Here is an 18,835-nt window from a genome sequence, read left to right on the forward strand (position 1 = left end):
TGAGAGCAAAGAACCAGATGTCCTTATTTGCAGGTGTGCACATCGTAGACCCTCACGCACTCCTGACAGCTGACGTAGCAGCACCAGTGGAAAATACAGTGACACTTCTCCTTTCTCTTCTCAGTCCTGGTGTTGTGGCCTCTGCCGCAGCAGAGCAGGTCACACCCATCTATGCCGTGGGATGTCAGGTTGCAGATTCGATCACGAGTGCCAAACGAACCGGTTTCGGGATTCGGGTCACAGAAATTGGGAGAACTTTCATAATAAACCAGGTCACGCTCTGTTGGGGGTTTGAAATAGTTGTACTTGGGTCTCAGGGTCTCGACCCATCCACGAGACTCCTTATGTTTCTCCACCACCATCTCTGATGCGCTGTCGTACTTGTCTTTCATGTAGTCACCAATAACTCGGAAGTCCGGCTGAGACCACCAACATGTCTTTACCTCGCAGCTGCCGGAGAGACCATGGCACTTACACTTCAGGAACATGTTGTCATTGAGGGACTGTGAATGAAAAAGCAATGTGTTACATAAACATATGACAGCACAAAAAAGGCTCCACTGCAATTTGCAAAAAATAAAAGGGATGCACTATAGTATTGGCATGATATTGGTAGATATTAGTTCAAAAGTTATTTATGGGATGGAGAGAAAAACATATCCTGAAAAATAAATTGCAGGTTTATGAGGAAATATGGAAACCATTTGAGGACTTAATGAAAAATGGTGACCTAAGGAAGCTTATCCAGGAGAAAGACTAAGAATAATATATCTAAAGAATTAAAGTAATAAACCCCCAGAAAAGGTAGAGGCAGGATTTGGATCTTTGTGTAAAGTTATCTTCTTTGCAAATTAGTAGTTAAAAGAGAGTATCTGATGATATGTTTGAAAAAGGGTGAGTAGGGGGGTTGTTGAGTGTATTTTTTTCCTTGTGTTTGTTAATTTAAAAAACTACAAATATAATGTCTGAAAATCTTTTATGGATTATGCTATATAAAGAAAAAACATTATTAAAAAAGTTAATTTTTGGTGGATATTTACTATTAATACAACTGTAAATATTCGCCTTTATTGTCTGTAAATATTGGTCGTAAGTACGAATTAGTTTGAGGAGTTTTAGCCTGAACCAACAGACATTTGTCAGCCGAGATCTTTTTATTTAGTCATCCATGATTCAATCATCCACCTCTATTTTCTTCCCCTTATCTTGGGCCGTGTCGAGGTGGCAGCATTCAAGCAAGTCAATCCAGACATCCCTCTCCCTAGGGACATATCCCCACTCCTCCTGGGGGATCCTGAGGCGTTCCCAAACCAGACAGGATATATAACCCCACCAGCAATTTCTGGGTCTACCTCAAGATCTCCTCCCAGTTGGACCAACCCGGAAGGCATCCTGGATCAGATGCCCAAACCACCTCAATTGGCTCCTTTTGATGCAAAGGAGCAGTGGCTCTATGCCTAGTTCCTTTTCTTGATGTCTGCACTCCTCATCTTATCTCTAAGGCTCTAAGGCTTATCTTGCCCATCCAGCCAACCTCTGGAGGAAACTTATCTTGGACGCTTATATCCTCTATCTCAATCTTTTGGTCATTATCCAAAGCTCATGATAGGTGAGGGTTGGAACGTAAATTGACCTGTAAATCGAAAGCTTTGCCTTCTGGCTCAGCTCCTTCTTTACTATGACGGTCCGGGACAACACCTACAATACTATACCAATTCACCTGACAATCTCTCACTCCATTGTGTTTGATCATCCTCATTTCTTAAATTTGAAAGTGTGCTCTAAGGACTGAAGTTTCTTGTTCATCTTTAAACTTTCTGATTTTTTGAAGGATTTAAGATTTAGGTCTGAACAAAATCTTTCTTCTGTATTGATGTTAGTATTAACTAGAATGATATCTGCATATTTGATATCAGAAAAATACAATATCATGCATCCCTAACAAAAATAACCTTTCTGAAACCCACCATTCTTCCTGCCTCATTGTTATGGCGGTTCATAGCCGAGCGAGCATCTGGGCGATTTTCTCTGGCATCGGCAAACTCTCGGGACACCATGCTCCCAAACTCCACATCTTCGCTGCAGCCACCCCACTTCCATCCCTCACCAGGGGGACCCTTGTGGCGCGTGTCACATCCACAGATGGTGGCTGAACCTTCAGCACAGGCGCGGGTCACTGCGAATGCCACTCCTGCTGAGGCAATGGCATGGACAAATGCTGACTCTCGAGTGGCTGAAAAGAGAAAAATCAGACATCCATCAGACATCAAATAGTGGGGAAAAATATTTGAAGGTAGCATCTTGCAGAGACACTTTTGCATACAATCATTTTTGTCATGAGTTTTTAATGTGTATCTTTTTAGTAAGATCGATTTAATGGAAAAGGTGCAGGTACAGTTGTATGTGAATGTAGGTCACTGCTTGTTTATATGGATTGATTAGGAAATCAACCTATGAAGCCAAAAGACAACATCACTTTATGGGCCACATATGTTTTTCCCATATCTACCACTATATATCAGTGCGTGTGCTCACTTAGCATAGACATCAATCGTCCTGTCTCTGAAAAGGGCCAGTGAGGTCTCTATGCCTCTAACATAGCTTACTGATGACTCAGAGGGATCAGGATCTTCTAAAGAGATGAGAGGAAGATACGGGCCAGACAGGCCTATAATTAAGAGACTCAATTAAGCTTTTGAAAGGTTAGGAAACTGCCTCACACTTCAGGGACAAATCATGGAAACAGCATTGAAATGCACTGTCCAGATTTGAGATCCAGAACAGATACAGGGCATATCAGGGTTGGGGGTGGTTGGGGGGTTGTATGGTTTGCTTCCCTGCTTTAACAGTATTCATTATTACAGAGAGGTTGCCTTGAATATATGTGCTTGTATGGTCTTGCTCAATCAGAAGAAAAGAGACAGAGGAAGCATGATAAAAAATGTGGAAACACCAGGTGTAATATGAAGTGAACAAACAAGACAAGAAAGAGTGTGAGATCAATCGTGAAATTTTGGATTGTGTCTGTGTACTTATGTGTATAGATAGACTCAGATAAAGAGGCAGCACACACTACTGTCTAAAGAATGGCAGGGAGAGAAAGGAGAAAAAGGCAGAGGTATAAAGCAAAAGGGAGTTTGCGCTCCTCCCTTACAGCAAGTTGCAACCAGTTTGAGGACTAAAGGGCATTAGGAACAATGATGCAAGAGAAAAGGTCTATTGGCATCCTCCACCACCCACTTCACAATGCTATTGTATACACACAAGGTTACTAATGCTCACAACATAACTGCACCTCTGCTCTTTTCTCTTCAGTCATGCATCCACCACAGATCCTTTCACTTGAAAACTGTACTATTATCTTTGTGATTACATTATCTCAAGGCTGTAACATGTAAATTAGATTCTTAAGATAAGTTAGATGCTACCATGCCTTGCAGCTAACTATTTTTGATGATGGATAAGGCTTCTTCCTCATATGAAACTAATTTGAACACAGCGATATAAGACTTGGTCATCAAGCATATGCTCCAGTGTGTCTTTTATCATTTATAAAAAGTGTGAAGAAATGTGGTCTTAAAGTGGTACCCTGGGGAACTCCTTTGGAATAGTGATCTTATGGATGATTGGCAATGATGCTGCAGAGCTTAAGGGGGTGGAGGAGTTCAAATGGGAGAGGAAAAGAGGATTAACTTGGGATGAAATGAGCAAAGGAGAAGGATTGGGACAAATTAAATATGTCCTGGTGTCTCTGTCTGTTAAGCAGGTTTCTGAGGTTGCAGACCTCTTGTGACAGGCACATATGCATAAATAAAGTGCCTTAATGTCCCAAGAATATGAGTAATATACAGCCACAAAACAAAATCTGGATCAGTAAATGACAGTCAATTTAAACTTTACCTAAGGACTGCACCTGCTACATTCACATTACAGGTTAACTGTAATTTAACATATAAATATCCATATTTTAAAGACTAATACACTCCATGAAGCTCTGATTTGCTCATCAAGTATGATGTGACCTAAATAAAACTGCAAACTACATACTAAGTAACAATTTTTTTTGTTTTTATTTTATTCAACCTACTTGCTATTGGTAAAGTATGCTGTTAGTTGGTTTTATATCTTTTAACTGTCACTCTCAAGATTATTCAAATTAATTGTGATTAATCAAGGTCCACAATTAGTGCACACATTTTTAAAATTGTGATTAATCATATGATTTATTGTCCCCTTTAACAAACTGTGGTTAAGGCACGTCACCCATCATAGTGAGAGAAAATAAGTCCACCACTGCTCTTAAATGTCTATTTTTCCTTGAAACTACTCACAGACAACTCAGTGGACAAATCCAAATTCATCAGAACCTTTTAAATGTTGTCTAATTTCATTTTCAATCCATAACAAGTTCCTTTTTCTGTGGTTAAGTTCATGTTAAAATCTGGGATCAACTTGTAAAAGCAGGTCTGTATCCAAACAGGGAGTCGAGAACCCCTAGTTTAGACAGTGACACTCAAAACGGTTCAAAATGTGAGATAATGTAATTTTTAAAATGTGATAAAAGGGTGTGATTAATCACAATTACCTACAGATATTCTGAGATTAATCATGATTTAAAAATGTAAATCTTATGACAGCCCTTTTAAAACAGCACAATGAATTAGTTGCTAATTTTACATCATTTTCTTTACCCTTTGAATGCCAGAGGCATTAACACTAGTGCTGCACAGTTCAAATGTTAAACGGTTAAATATGTTTATTAAATTTAACTGTCATGAGATTTACGAGTCAGTTAGAACAATGACCTATAATTTTTTATAAACACGGGTTTGAAATCCCGGTCTATAATGGTCTTTTAAATTGTGCTGAGCACTGCCTTAACAGCACATTATGACAGTTTTTTAAGTAATAAATGGAGTGGTATGTAGGCTGCCAAGAGTTTAACTCATGTATAACTACTCAACTGAAGTAAAAAAGTCACGTATAAAAGCACGATATGAATCTGCAAAGAAGAACGAAGGCTGGCGGAGCTAGCTGCTAATGTTAGCGGATGTGATGTGAGCCTGATGTTGAGCCTGTACAGCATGGCAGTGACCCTGTGTTGAATTTGAATTTGTTGATTTGAAGTATTTTCTTCTCTTAAGACTAGTCAGTTAAATGCAATTTAAACAAGTGTTTAGACGGATAGGAACACCCCTAATTAACGCACTGTATCCTTAAAGCTGACTAAAGATGTACTCACAAAAAGATTTAAGAACTTACAGGTTTGCCTCAAAACTCCTTTTTTCTGTCCTAAGTATGCCACATGTTCTGTGTTTTATTGATTGGCTTTATACACCATAAACAGCTTGTCCTTCACCTGGAGACACCAGCTTTAACATTAGTCGCTCTGCTTTGTTTGGTTTTACGACCAATTTATGGTATTTCACGACACTTATACCCCGACAATGCTTCTCCACCAAACTTTGCCAGATCCTGGCAGACCAAGTGGTCCCTACAACCTGCTGGGGGGTTGAATCCCCAATTGTGCTGCCAGTGTCACGCTGTGTTAGTCCCACAAAGGGTCCAGATATTTTATATGAAATTTGCCCTGGCCAGTGATTAGTGGGGACCAAGTTAAGTCATAGCAACAGAGAACTATGCATTGGCTGGACCCCACTTGTCGGCAGACGGGGAAATCCCTATTCAAATGGTTTAATAAAACAATCTAAAGGGCGTGTGAATGGGGAAAAGCACTTTTTCTCCTGCTTAATCTCATGGTTGCGCAGATATTGTGCTCTGAGCAGTGCCCAGCAGGGAATGGGGCTAAGGTCCCCCCATCAACTCCATTTACCACACCCCTTCTTTCTTTCTTGCCCAGAGTTAATGATATACTGGTGCGCCAGCTTCCCTCCCCCAGCATGGAGAGACATACGACTCATGAAAGGCAGAGACCTCTTAGCTCATCCTAAATAGTTACACTTTCTCATCCTCAGGTCATTGGTCGTAACCCACATCCCTTGACCTTTTAAGGCAGGAGTTAATGATTTAGGTTAATTTATTTGGTTCATTTCCTTGTATACAGAGTGTAGCTAAGGCGTTGGTACCTAAAACAGTGAAACTTTAACTAATCCCTTCTTCATGCCTCATATATTACGTAATAGAAGTTCTCTATGAGACTCATCAGAATCTAATGGTTTCAAGAAGAATAGAGTGCATGTTTATACCTGTGTGTGGTAACACCTGTTAAACTTTGACTCTCCATTTGTGGAGCAAAGTTACCCTCACTAATTCTATCATATGACTCATAAACTAGCGCCTGATTATACTCATATAGCAGGTAGGTGTTCTGTAAATACCAAGAATGCCGAAACATCTTTGGGATCGGCTCTGGAGACTAAGAACACCTGCGCAGCTTTCTATTACCTTTCATCACAGGCAGATTCCAGCAGTGCATGTTTTGACACTTTAGTTAATGTAAATTAATGAGTGCTGACGCAGACATAGCCTAGAGGTAGGGCTTGTGATTTGGGGTGTGGAGTGAGGGAGGAACATAGAGAGAGGATCAGGCTATGTTTGAAAGAGAAAGAACATGCTCATAAATAAGAAATGGGTTTTTAAAAGCAGGAATAAGTTACACCTTTTCATTTAAAAGTGCTTTGGTATGAATATGTATGACATTTAGATCCATTAATGCTAGTGCATGGTCATAAACGAAGGCTGGCGTAGGCATGCTTTAGGGTGTAAGTGATTTAAATACTTTCTCTATGAAACAAATACCTAATATCCCATACATAGGTGACCTGAGCAGTGATGGGACAACTGATAATCCTCTGAAAACTGTAGAGGTGCCTCTCCTTTTCCTCGGGCTCAGCCCCTTAAAAAGAAAGGAGGAAACCAACACACAACAGTCTGAATTGCAGACAAACAGACAACAGTGAGGACAATGGCTCTGCTTCACAGACAAACACTAGCATCAATCAAATCCAATGAAATGGAAGCCCTCTCCTACTAAGCTGTATCAAAGGCCTGTGAGCCCCTGAGTCACTCTTCTTGGCCTCTGACAAAGGCACTTAATCCAGCCACTTTGACCTCTCACATTATTAAGGGCCTCAGTGACCTTAATCCAATCAAAATGATTCACTAAAGCCCAGTAGCTTCCTCCTCTTTCCACTCAGTACCCCTTCAATTAAGGCCTGGGAGGGGAAGCAATGGGAGTGACGTGGTGGCATTTTACACCACAATGGGGCTCAGATGGAGAACCCCTATCGTTATCCACCTATTTGAGCTCAAGCCTCTCCTATCAACTGGCTCAGGAGTTTATTAAAAGCAATTGCCCTGACTAACCTCCAGCCCCCTATGTTTGCATCAATCCTCTGTAAAGTGGGTGACAGGTTTAGTTACTTGACCTCCTATCTCCTACACTTTGTTCTCCTCAATTTTGAAAACTATTACTCATCTTAGAATTAGCAAGATGCTAATGCACTCAGTAGAACACACTGACTAAAAAACCTGTTAAACAATGTAAGTAGACCAAGGACATGTTGGAAAATACACCATTTTACTTTATTTCCAATAGTAAGGTTAAGAGAAAATGTATGCTAGCATACTTCATATGGGTAAAATGCCTACCAGCAACTCTAAACCTCATCAAATAACTAAAAAACCTTTCTTCTTCTTCATTCGTAACAAAACTTAAGTGTTTGTTGGACACATAGTAAGCTAAGGAATGTCTTAATGTGGTTTTGTGTGTATTTCTGCTCAGACAGAGGCAGCATCCCACAGTAACGGTCAGCAAGAGGGGGCATCTGAGAGCTACAGTCTCCAGCCAGACCCGTCTCGAAATGTTGGATAACCTACCAGCACCTATAAAGCTAATTAATTAATAACACGTTACATGTTGTTTTATAATTTATAAGACAACAAAGGTGTTTAATGTTAGGCTTCAATATTAACACACTTTTTTTATTCAGCCAACCTAAAAATTCAAAAATCGTGCCATGATTTTTGACACTCTAGAGATGGTTGGATGATTTTTTAAAAAGATGCTTATCAGCACCTCTATAGACAAATTATTATAACATGATACACTATATGGAGAAGTTTTCGGTTACACCTGCTTATTAGTGAATTCAGGTGTTTCAGTTAGACCTGTTGCCACAGGTGTATACAATCAAGCACTTATCCACGCAGTCTCCATTTGCAAACATTTATGATACAAAATGGGTGGTTCTGAAGAGCTTAGGGGCTTCAAGCGTGCTGTGCTGTGATGGTATTGACCAATGCAATAAGGCGGTTCATGAAATTAGAAAGTGGAAGCAGCAACAACAGTAACTCAACCACAAAGCAGAAGACCATGTAAAATCCCAAAGTGGGGTCAACGACTGCTAGGGCACATGGTGCATAAAAGTCGCCAATGCTCTGCTGATTCCATAGCCAAAAATTCTGATATTCCACCGGAATTAATATAAGCACAAAAATTGTGCAACGGAAGCTTTATGGAATGGATTTCCATGGCTGAACAACTGCATGAAAGCCTCACATCACCAAGTCCAATGCCAAGTGTTGGATGGAGTGGAGTAAAGCATAATGACACTGGAACCTGGAGCACTGGAAACGTGTTTTGCGTAGTGATGAATCACACTTCTCTTTTGGCAGTCAGATGGCGAGTCTGGGTTTGACAGGTGCCGGGAGAACACTACCTGCCTGACTGTATTGCGCCAATGCAGGGACGTGAAGAGACATTTTGGGGGGCAGGGGCTCAAGTGAGAAAAAGGGCACTTTTCTTAATCTATTGATAAAAAATGCTTAAAACCCTCCACCTCTGACTTAAAAATCAATTTATTTTAATAACCTCACATTCACATAGTTGTTGTATACTCAACTTATTCCTACAAAATAAATCAATCACTCAAAAACAATGTCTTCTTTAGTTTTCACTGGGTCATCCCAAGAGTAAGCAAAACAAAATAAGCTATGACACCATGTGCATGCTTTCTATGCTGCTACTGTCTACTAAATATTTAGAATAACTGACTGTAGCTACTAGGGAGAGGGGCATGGTGAAGTAAGAGTTTTCAAGAAAAGAAAAAAATGCACTAATAACTGGTTTATTTTTGCACAAGATAATAAATTCTTTGAAATCTTTTGGTGTAAATGAAATAAAAAGTACTTCAAAATAAACATTATCTTCACAGTGAACTGAAAAAGACTGTTCTCTACATAATTTGCACATCTTTATAACCATGTCTACATGCCTAAATGCATCTCATGTGGCTTTGGGTTCAAATTTCTTGAAGATGCCTAACAGTTCCTCTAGATTTCATGAATTAACAAACTCAATTTTGTTTAATTTGTACCAAAAGTTAACAATATAATGAACAAGCACGAAGATACTTACATTACGCCTAAACAAAACAAGAATGCACAAGTTTACGGATACCTTCTAATTCAACTTCCATAAAAAAGTTAAAAAATGAAGAAACATTTCTTAAGGATTAAAAATAGTGAAATGTTCAGATTTATTTTATGAAAACAAATATGCAATAACTCCTGAATAATATATCTTTTTTTAAGCCTATGTGTTGGGGATTTCTGGATACACAACCCATGATAAATCTAGATTTGACATTGCCATCACCTGAAAGTAGTAATATATCATGACAGAATCAAAAGGGGGAAAAAAAACACATTTTGAAAAACTCCATAACTCAGTTTATAGTCTTGTGTAAGGCACATCAGAGGATTGTAGCAGAACAATCACAGGGGATTCCCTTGTGAAGAAAACTTCAACAAGACTGAACTCACTCGTCTTGATTGTGCACATTATTTCATGCATACTGGCAGCTCAAAGCTTATTCAGTCTAAAGTCTATTTAAACAAGGATTTAGATGAGCAGAATGAGTGATGCACGCCGGGAGTTCAGCTTTTCAAATGCAAATATCAGACGGAGAGAATATGGAATTGTTAATGGAAGAGTTAATCAGGGAGTCACTATAATTATTCTCAGATCATGTCTTTGCAGGTGGTTTGAAGACCTTTCAATCCTATAGTGGAAGGTTTAATTTTCACAGACTTTTGAACATAACTTGGGGGAAGTATACACTGAAAAACTATCAACACAGTAAATGTGTAAAATTACTGTAAATGTTAGTAAGTAATGTTACACCTTACCTTTTTAGGAAAAGCATCTATGTTGTGCAGTGCCTATAAAAGTATTCAACCCCCTGGATGTTTTACACTTTTGTTGATTTTATAAACCAGTCAGGGTCAATAAAGTCTGGCTTTTTTGATACAAAAAATATTTTAAAAACCCTCTTTAATGTCAAAGTGAAAAAAGATTTCCTTATATTTCTTCTTCTATGTAAAGTAAGTGTCTGCATAAATGTTCAACTCCTTCAAAGTGACTGACCTAGTTATACAAAGGTACAGCCAACTGGGGCTATTTGTCTCACAATTAGTGAAATGGGGATCACCTGAGTGCAATGCATGTGTGTAAAGTGATTGTAGTATAAAGACACCTGTGTCGGGAAGGTCCAGTCACTGGTTAATCAATATTCCTTGCTACTATTACACCATGAAGACAAAAGAACACTCCAAGAAATTCAGAGAAAATGTTATCGAATAATGTAAGTCAGGGAATGGATCCAAAAAAATTCCCAAGGCACTAAACATCCAACAGACTGAGTGACGATGCAAGAAGGAGACTAGTGAAAGAGGCCACCATGACGCCTATGACTACTCTGAAGGAGTTACAAGCTTCAGGAGCTGAGATGGGTGAGACTCTGCATACAACAACTGTTGCCCAGGCTCTTCACCAGTCAAAGCTTTATGGGAGAGTGGCAAAGGGAAAGCCACAGGTTAAGAACACTCAAATGAAACTGTGTCGAGAGTTTGCCCAAAGGCATGTGGGAGACTCCACTGTCAAGTGGAAGAAAGTTCCTTGATCTGATGAAACCAATATGGTTACAAATTGGCCATTAGACAAGATGCTATGTTTGGTGGACACTAAACACCAAGCACAACCCCATAAATACACCATCCCCACTGTGAAGCATGGTGGTGGCAGCATCATGCTGTGGGGATGCTTCTTGGCAGCCGGCCCTGGGGGGCTTGTAAAGGTAGAGGGCAAAATGAATGCATCAAAACATGGCTTATGAAGGACTATCTTTTTTAGTCTGTAAGAGAACTACAGCTTGGGAGATTTATTTTCCAGCAAGACAATGACCCAAAGCAAATAGAGAAAACTACACAGAATGGTTTAAGACAACAAGGTGAATGTTCTGGAGTGGCCGAGACAAAGCCCAGACCTCAATCCAATAGAGAATTTGTGGCTGAAGTTTGAAAGGGCTTTTCATGCTTCATCCCTGTTAATCCTGGCAGACCTTGAGCGTTTAATAAAGAAGAATAAAATTACAGTGTCCAGGCATGCAAGCCTGGTTGAGACCTATCCACACGGACTCAGTGCTGTGATTGCAGCCAAAAGTGCATCTACTTAATACTGACATGACGGGGGTTTATATTTATGCACTTATTTTACATTACATATTTTTGTTAAATTGACATTACTTTGTAGAAATCTGTTTTTAATTAGACATTAAAGAGGTCTTTTTCAATTATGGCCAAAATATATTGGCCATAATTGATCAAATGAATAAAAGTGTAAAACATCCAAGGGAGTGAATATTTTTGTATGCACTGCAAATGCCAATTAGTTCAATTTACATGCCCCTCACTGGATACCAATAAGCATGGTTCTGCTTGAGGTTCCTCTCTGTTTCAGGAAGTTTTAACTTACCACAGTCGCCAACTGCTCTCAAATGGGTAGCACCTAATAACATATATAAATGTAAAGTTTTGTTTTGTTGTGAATAGGTATCATATCAATCAAATTTGATTGATCCACTGATTAATAAAGGGGATAAAGGGTGATCACATGAGCCAGTGTAATGTTATGAGAATACACTTTATATATTTGCTATATAATATTACCTTTATCTAATACTGGCCCAAATATGGCCAGATTGTCAGTGATCGTGGTGCAGTTCCAACGCCGACCTCTGAACTGGTGCTGGCACTCCTGGATGCCAATCTTCACTCCCTCAGCCACACTGGGCATGATTTCCACATAGTTCCGGCAGAACCGTAGCTGCTTCGGCACCAGACCGGGGATGCTACCACAGAGGATAGGTTGAGTGCCCAGCGAGGAGTACTGATGGCCCACTGCTAGTGACCTATGAGGACAGAGGAAGTCAGTATTGTCAGAGCATCATTTTATATCGACTCAACATCCCTTAAGCGGGAGGCAAATTTCCTTCTTCGAGTGCTGTGTAATTTCATGTCTGAGTTTGTTTTATTGTGTGTTTATCTGCTGTTTCATATGCTACCATTAGGCGTCCGTCCTTTATCCCTTCAACTACCCTCTGTGCAGACACCTGGCCTTTGTGTGTATTGAAATTGCAGCCCTGCTGACACAGACGCAGGCCATGTTTCTGTCTAAGATGAAAGTCCACCATGCATCCAGAGGTCTTCATAGACCTTAAGCTGACAACTTGGAAAACTACACCTTGTTATTAACTGTCCGCACACTTAACAGGCCTTCAGCTTAGGGTAATAAGAGTGCTAACCCTACATTGAGACTTCAGAGAGTGTATTAAGTGTAACACACAACCCAGCCCCCCTTTTCCTTTGAGGATACAACAAGTGCAAACTTGGTTCACTGATTACATCTCTCTGTCTTGGCCCCTTTACAGCTTTCTCTCCGTCTTTCTGTATTTTTCTGTATCTTTTCTGTTTGGATTCTAGTAACTAATAATCATAGGCATGGGATCCATTGCCCTTATTGTGTAATTAAACCAATTTGAAGAAACATTAAACATATATGGGACAATCTGTAAGACTTTTATGCCATCAGAGGCATTGACATGTTTGATTTATATGCTATGTTCCTTATCAAAGCGTTTTAAAAGTGCATTACAGTTACTGCAATGAATGCAACTGAAAGGCATTTTTACTACTACCTCATGACCTGCTAACCTTAACTGTAAGCGTATAATTGAAGTGTCACCAAGATCAATATTTTGACTACTTGATTGTTTAATAGCATAGTTCCTATTATCTTTGGCAGATGCTCTACAAAGTTACTACAAAGTAGCTTGTTGGCAAGACAGAGGAGTCTTCATTTCACCTCAACTGTCTATTAAAGACCAAACTCTGGCAGCCGTAATCTCATGATCCTCCCCCCAAGTGATATGAGCTTGATAACAGTTACTGTAGCTCCCACACAAAGACAGAGCTAGAGCAGGTGTGCTGTCTCCTGCTCACTTAGCTCACTACCGGTTGACCTGCTCACTGTTGTTCAACGACTAATTGCTGATCACAACAAGATTACCAAAACTCCTGACACTGGCCTCGGGCTGCTTCCTTTAAAAGCTCAGAGAGCTCCTCAGCAAAGTGACCTCTGTTTTCTGGCTTCTGATGCAAACAAGCACGTTGACCTTGAATAGCTTGGTAATATTTGGAAGTCTGATTTTATCTTTCATATCACACTTTAATGTTATCTGTCAGGTGTCAAGGTGTGTGTGCACCATAAGCTGACCCGGTGAGTGAACCGCTGTTATTTTCCCTCTGAGCGAATGTCAGAGTCATATGTCACGCTGCTTTGAACCGAATATCTCAGCTAATTTCTGCAGACTAGACTGCTGGAGTTAATCATAAATGAGACATCCAGCATGTGAGCGAGCAACGGCAAGATTAAAATTACTCTAGAGGAAATCACACTTGTCTGCAGTTTTTCTGCAACATCCATCAGTAAACACAGGCAATTCTACAACTAAGTGACCTCTCTGTGGCCTTTGTCAGTCCTTTCACCCTGAAGCACATCATCCCTGATGGAAACTGAGTCCACATCCTCAGGCTTTTGGTTTGTCTCTCAACAAACATAGCTGGGACATGAAGAAAACCACGTACAATATTTCAGCATTCATATCCTGCAGGCCTGCATTTTTTATAAACACTAGTCTGTCAGCTTCATTTGAAAGAAATTTGGCATCTCTGATGTTTCCATGACATTTTCATCTCAATCATGGAAAAAAATTTCCGCAGTCTGACAAGAAACAAATGTACAAACAACACGTTTTTTAAATGTAGCACAAAAACTAAGGAGATTTATGTTTGGTGGATTATTTCCTTGTTGTTACAATGCTTCTTAGCAATCTTAAACTGCTGGAAAGCCTATTTATTTCTCTTTTAAATTGTGCCACATTTGTAAGGAACATACATTTTTGGATGAGCAGCAGTAACCACACCTGTGAGCATGGGTCCTGCTACATTGGTTAGTTCTGTTACCAGAATCGGCATTCCACATTTCACTGATCTGAATAGGGCCTGTGTGATAGTGAAACTTCAAGCTGGTGTTCTGCAAAATCAAGCTTCGGCATTATTTGGAGTGAGCCCTGGTACCATCTCCAAACTGAAGGCCAAGTTCCATATAACGGAGGATGTCAGAGACAGGCCACGAAGTGGGCATTCCAAAAGGACACACCCCAAGAAAACAGTTTCCTCACCCTGTCAGCACTTCGCTACCGTAGGCTGTCTTCTACAGATTTGCAGTTAAGGTCTGCAGGGCGATATGGCCAATGGTTCTCTGCCCAGACAATCTAGAACAGACTGCACACAGCCTAACCCCGGTCTCATAGGGCTGTCAGGAGGCTTGCCATAAGTGCCCTTCACCATTAGGTCCGTTTGTGCTGGTGTCACCAACATGTGTACTGGAACCTGAACATGTGGAGGGACATTATGTTCAGTGATAAGTGCAGACTCTACCTACGGCAGTTGGATTGTAGGGTTGAATTGTGGAGAAGACGGGGTGCAGATGACCTAGTTGTTCCAGCCTGTGGCCCTTTCCCGCATGTCTCCCCACTCTCTTGTCCCTGTTTCCGACTCTATCCACTGTCCTCCTCTATCAATTAAAGGCACAAAAAGACCAAATATAATTCTTTACAAAAGTGTGGAGAAGACATGAAAAATGCTATATTATTCGCTGCACTGACTGAGTAACATCTTTTGGTGGAGGCAGTGTGATAGCGAAGGGCGGCATCTCCCGAACTGGAAAAATCCGGTTTGTCATCATTGCAGACAACCTCAATGCAGAGTGATGTTGAGATGATATTCTACAATCAGTGGCAATCCCACATTTTCACAGTCTGGGACTGAACTCTATCAACTAAGATGACAATGTTGGCTCCCACAGAGCAGGGTTTTTCAGAGATTATCTCCAGAAGGGAGTGGAGAGGATGGAATGGCCTGCCAGCAGTCCTGACCTCAACCCCACTGAACACTTGTGGGATCAGCTTGGGTGTGCTGTTCGTGCCAGAGTGACAAACACAAGCACATTGGCTGACTTACAACAAATACTGGTTGGAGAATGGGATGCCATCCCACAGCAGTGTGTGACCAGGCTGGTGACCAGCATGAGGAGGAGGTACCAGGCTGTTGAGGCTGTGCATGGTTCTTCCACACGCTACTGAGGCTCTCGTTTGTTAAATGAATAAATTGAATCACCAATATATCTTGTTTCCTGGGTCTTCAGGAAGCAAGGGTCAATGGCAGAAAAACTGTTTGGCATCAACATAGAAGATTTGGCAAATTTTTCATGGGTGAAACCCACATACTCGGCTCTGCTGCTCATCCCACAAATACATGTTCCTCACAAATGTGGCACCATATAAAAAGGTAAAAAACGTTTTCTAACACCAAGAAGCACTGTTCAAAAAGAAAGAAAAAGAAAAATCCACCAAATGCAAATTTCCTTACTTTTCATGCTAATTTTGAAAGCAAGAAACAAATCACATCACATCTTTTTTGTTCCTGGAGTAACAGTTTCATTGTTGAAAGACTCTTAACTAAGTCCTATTTCCCCTCAGGTGTACACCTGTGAGGGTCTTTTTTATGTAACCTTTCTACCAGGACATCGTGACCCTCATGAGTCAATGTGCTTTGGTTGCTCCACTCTGTGCCTCTGTGTCTGTCTCAATGAGGCTGAGTAATCCATGCCACCACTTCCTGTGTTAGGAAATGGCCCAAGAGCAGAGGCAGGGCATGCTCAACCAGAGATGATTTACAGCTTTTTATAAGGAGTCATTGCATTAAAATTGAAGTTGTTGCCTACCAGCTCAAACAAATGATTAAGGACTTGTAAGCATATGTTGAATGCTTTTGTCTTAAATTCTACTGAAAAAGAGAATATTGATGAAGAAACAGAAGACTGCTAATGTTTATGGTATCTTATAAATAAATATATTATATTTTTGTCCAAACACAGACTTCCCCCTCTCATCTAAGTGTATCCAGCAAAGGTTTAATGCATATTTCAGCAAGCCCAAGCAGGGTACCTTAGAATTACCACTTTACTTGTGGGCCCTGGGGCCTTGGAGCCGACTTTGACATCAAGAGAATATGTTTGGGAAAAGGAATGTGCGGCAAGCTTTCACCTCCAGGTATTTATCTTCTAAGGTGGGGTGGACTAGGAAGGGAGAGAGGGGGTGGCGGTGGAGCAGCGGGTGCAGTCAGGCTATGTCATGGCAGGTCGAAAAGAGGCAGACATGAACCTGTCTTGGTGTGTATCCTGATATATGAGGAATGACTACTCCTGTGCACAGGTTTGAGTGTGATGCGGCTACTTGGCCACTTGAAGCCAAGTTGTCAGCTAAACATCCCGGGGTTGCTTTACACAGAAGCGATAGCTCTTAAATAGCTGGCATGCTGTCTGAAAACAGAGAGACAATGCGGGATTAGGCTGCGTTATTTGACTTGGGATGAGTTGCCATGATACAAAAAATACACCAGGAGGACAAAAAAAAAGACTTGGTATTACGTCAAGCACTGAAGGTGACTCCATGTTCTGGAGATTGTTTGTATTAGTAGAAATGATACAGCAGACTTCTGTTTACTTGCCTCAATTTTTGCTTCTGTACTGACACTCAAAGAGCTGATCCGTCCCACCCTAATCAAAGCAGCAACACAGAAGTCAGCTCATGACTTGCTGCAGCGCTTTTGTTATGACAGAATGGAAACCTGCCTTTCATTGTGTCATTCAAAAAGGGATTCACAAAAAAGAAAAGAAGAAATGGAAAAGCTGCAGTGGAAACTGAAATTGGTGGCCTTTCCTTGCCAAAGCACGAGCGTGTCAATCAACACAGCAAAAACATGGCACTGGAAACTAATGCGGAGAGTGCTCATGTCTGATGATGCCACTTAAATACCATAGTGGACATGCAGAGATTGAGGAAAGAAGCCACACTGGTTCAAATCACAGAATTTTAGAATCAGGCATGTGCTGATTTGGGTCAATTTTCCTTCATTTCTCTATGCACATCAGGATTTCCTTCCAGCTGTGCATGTAATTAGTTTCTCATCAGTATTAACATCAGGGGAGCTATTAAGGGGAAGTAGATTTTAGTATACACCACATAAACAATCCTGAATATCAAAAGATTTAGTTAAAAATAGACAGCAATTGTTTAGTTTGTGCAATGATGATTTAGTTATGTGCAGCTTATAAAAAAATGCCATTTAGGTCACTTATGCAATTTTTAAAAAAAATTAATTTGTTGTGTGTGCTTCTTGTGTAAAAAGACAGAAAGAAAATGCAAGAAAGTCAAGATTTTTTAGGTTCTTGAATTTTGAAAGAGGCTATTTTTCAAACCTAGTCTTATTTGGAGTCTTACATAAATAGTGGACTACATCCATCATGGCAAATGATGCCCTGGTGTTATGACTTTCTCATTAATTCTTCATAAATGTTAAGTCAAAGTTGCTGGAATCGGGTCATTTAAAATGTGATTATACATCAATATTGGTGCGTAATATTCGCATGGTATCGGGATAAATGGATAAAAACTGTTGCTAATGTACATTTTACGGTATTAATTACCTTCTTGTCCCAAGCACTAAGCGTGACCCGGGCTAAACCCTGGGCAAGAGTTCATACTAGTTCTACATCACTTGACCCTCACATTCACGTGTAAGTGGACGCACGCGCACTCTCAACGCACACATAAACGTACAAACTTTGCACCTGCTGCAATTTTGAGTATGAAATAAGCCGTAAAATCATATTTTAGCGTCAATATTAGAAAAAGCAAACTCTTGATTGAATGATGCTTTCGGTTATTTTCTGTCGTTGTAGATCAGCCGTGCGTAAAAGTTTTAAAATGACAAAACGTAACATACTCACGTATTTTATCACTCCTTTTGAATGACACTAGTGTCTTTTTAAAGTTATCCTTCGTACCTTATATGGTCCTTTTAAAATGAGCGTAAACCTTAAACTGCCAGAGCACCTGAGCGCACGGCAGCTGTCTGGAACCAAAATACAACTCCAAGCAGCCAAGCTGACACAGACGCGATACACTGAACAGCACACTTCTTTACATTTACTAAACAAGACATATGTTCAAAAAAAAGACGAAAGTTAAACTTACCACCAGATGGGATAACTTGCCATGACATGCGTGAGCCCACAAAGCATCAGGAAACATCCCAGGTATATCATCCTTAAAGTTTCGCAAAACTTCTCCAGCAGAAAGCCTACATGCGCGCTCATGTGCGCACTCAGGTTGTACATTAAGAGGAAAACCCTTTTAAAGGTATTAATTTTCAGCTCTATCTTCCAAAATAAAGTCTGAGGGAGAATCTATCTTTCGCGACTACTCGTGGCTGCACTCAGGAGCCAAATATTAAAAGTTTAAAGCTGCAGCTTTTTTTAAGGACCCAATCAGCAGGTATCGCCAAAGGGGAAATTCTGATGATATGTTCCCTCTGTTGCCTAGTCAGGCATTTGAACTGAGACAGCAGA

At 40.4% G+C, this 18,835-nt stretch overlaps 1 protein-coding gene across 1 annotated transcript; it reads right to left on the reverse strand.

Annotated features, from left to right (window-relative positions):
• Positions 1–23: 23 nt before the first annotated feature.
• On the reverse strand, positions 24–18,583 carry wnt3a (wingless-type MMTV integration site family, member 3A). The gene is made up of 4 exons (XM_041803842.1): positions 18,462–18,583; positions 11,971–12,212; positions 1,968–2,233; positions 24–503 (listed from the first exon to the last, which is right to left on the reverse strand). The coding sequence occupies exons 1-4, from the start codon at positions 18,581–18,583 to the stop codon at positions 24–26; spliced, it is 1,110 nt and encodes a 369-aa protein (XP_041659776.1).
• Positions 18,584–18,835: the final 252 nt, after the last annotated feature.

Source organism: Cheilinus undulatus, linkage group 13 (genome assembly GCF_018320785.1).
Source record: "Cheilinus undulatus linkage group 13, ASM1832078v1, whole genome shotgun sequence".
Classification (NCBI taxonomy): domain Eukaryota; kingdom Metazoa; phylum Chordata; class Actinopteri; order Labriformes; family Labridae; genus Cheilinus; species Cheilinus undulatus.

Coding starts and splice junctions, on each gene's coding strand:
- wnt3a (XM_041803842.1), bottom strand. CDS start 18,583: ATGAGCGCGCATGTAGGCTTTCTGCTGGAGAAGTTTTGCGAAACTTTA. Junction 12,213..18,461: donor GCAAGTTATCCCATCTGGTG/GTAAGTTTAACT, acceptor CTGTCCTCATAG/GTCACTAGCAGTGGGCCATC. Junction 2,234..11,970: donor TGGGCCAGTATTAGATAAAG/GTAATATTATAT, acceptor TTCTCTTTTCAG/CCACTCGAGAGTCAGCATTT.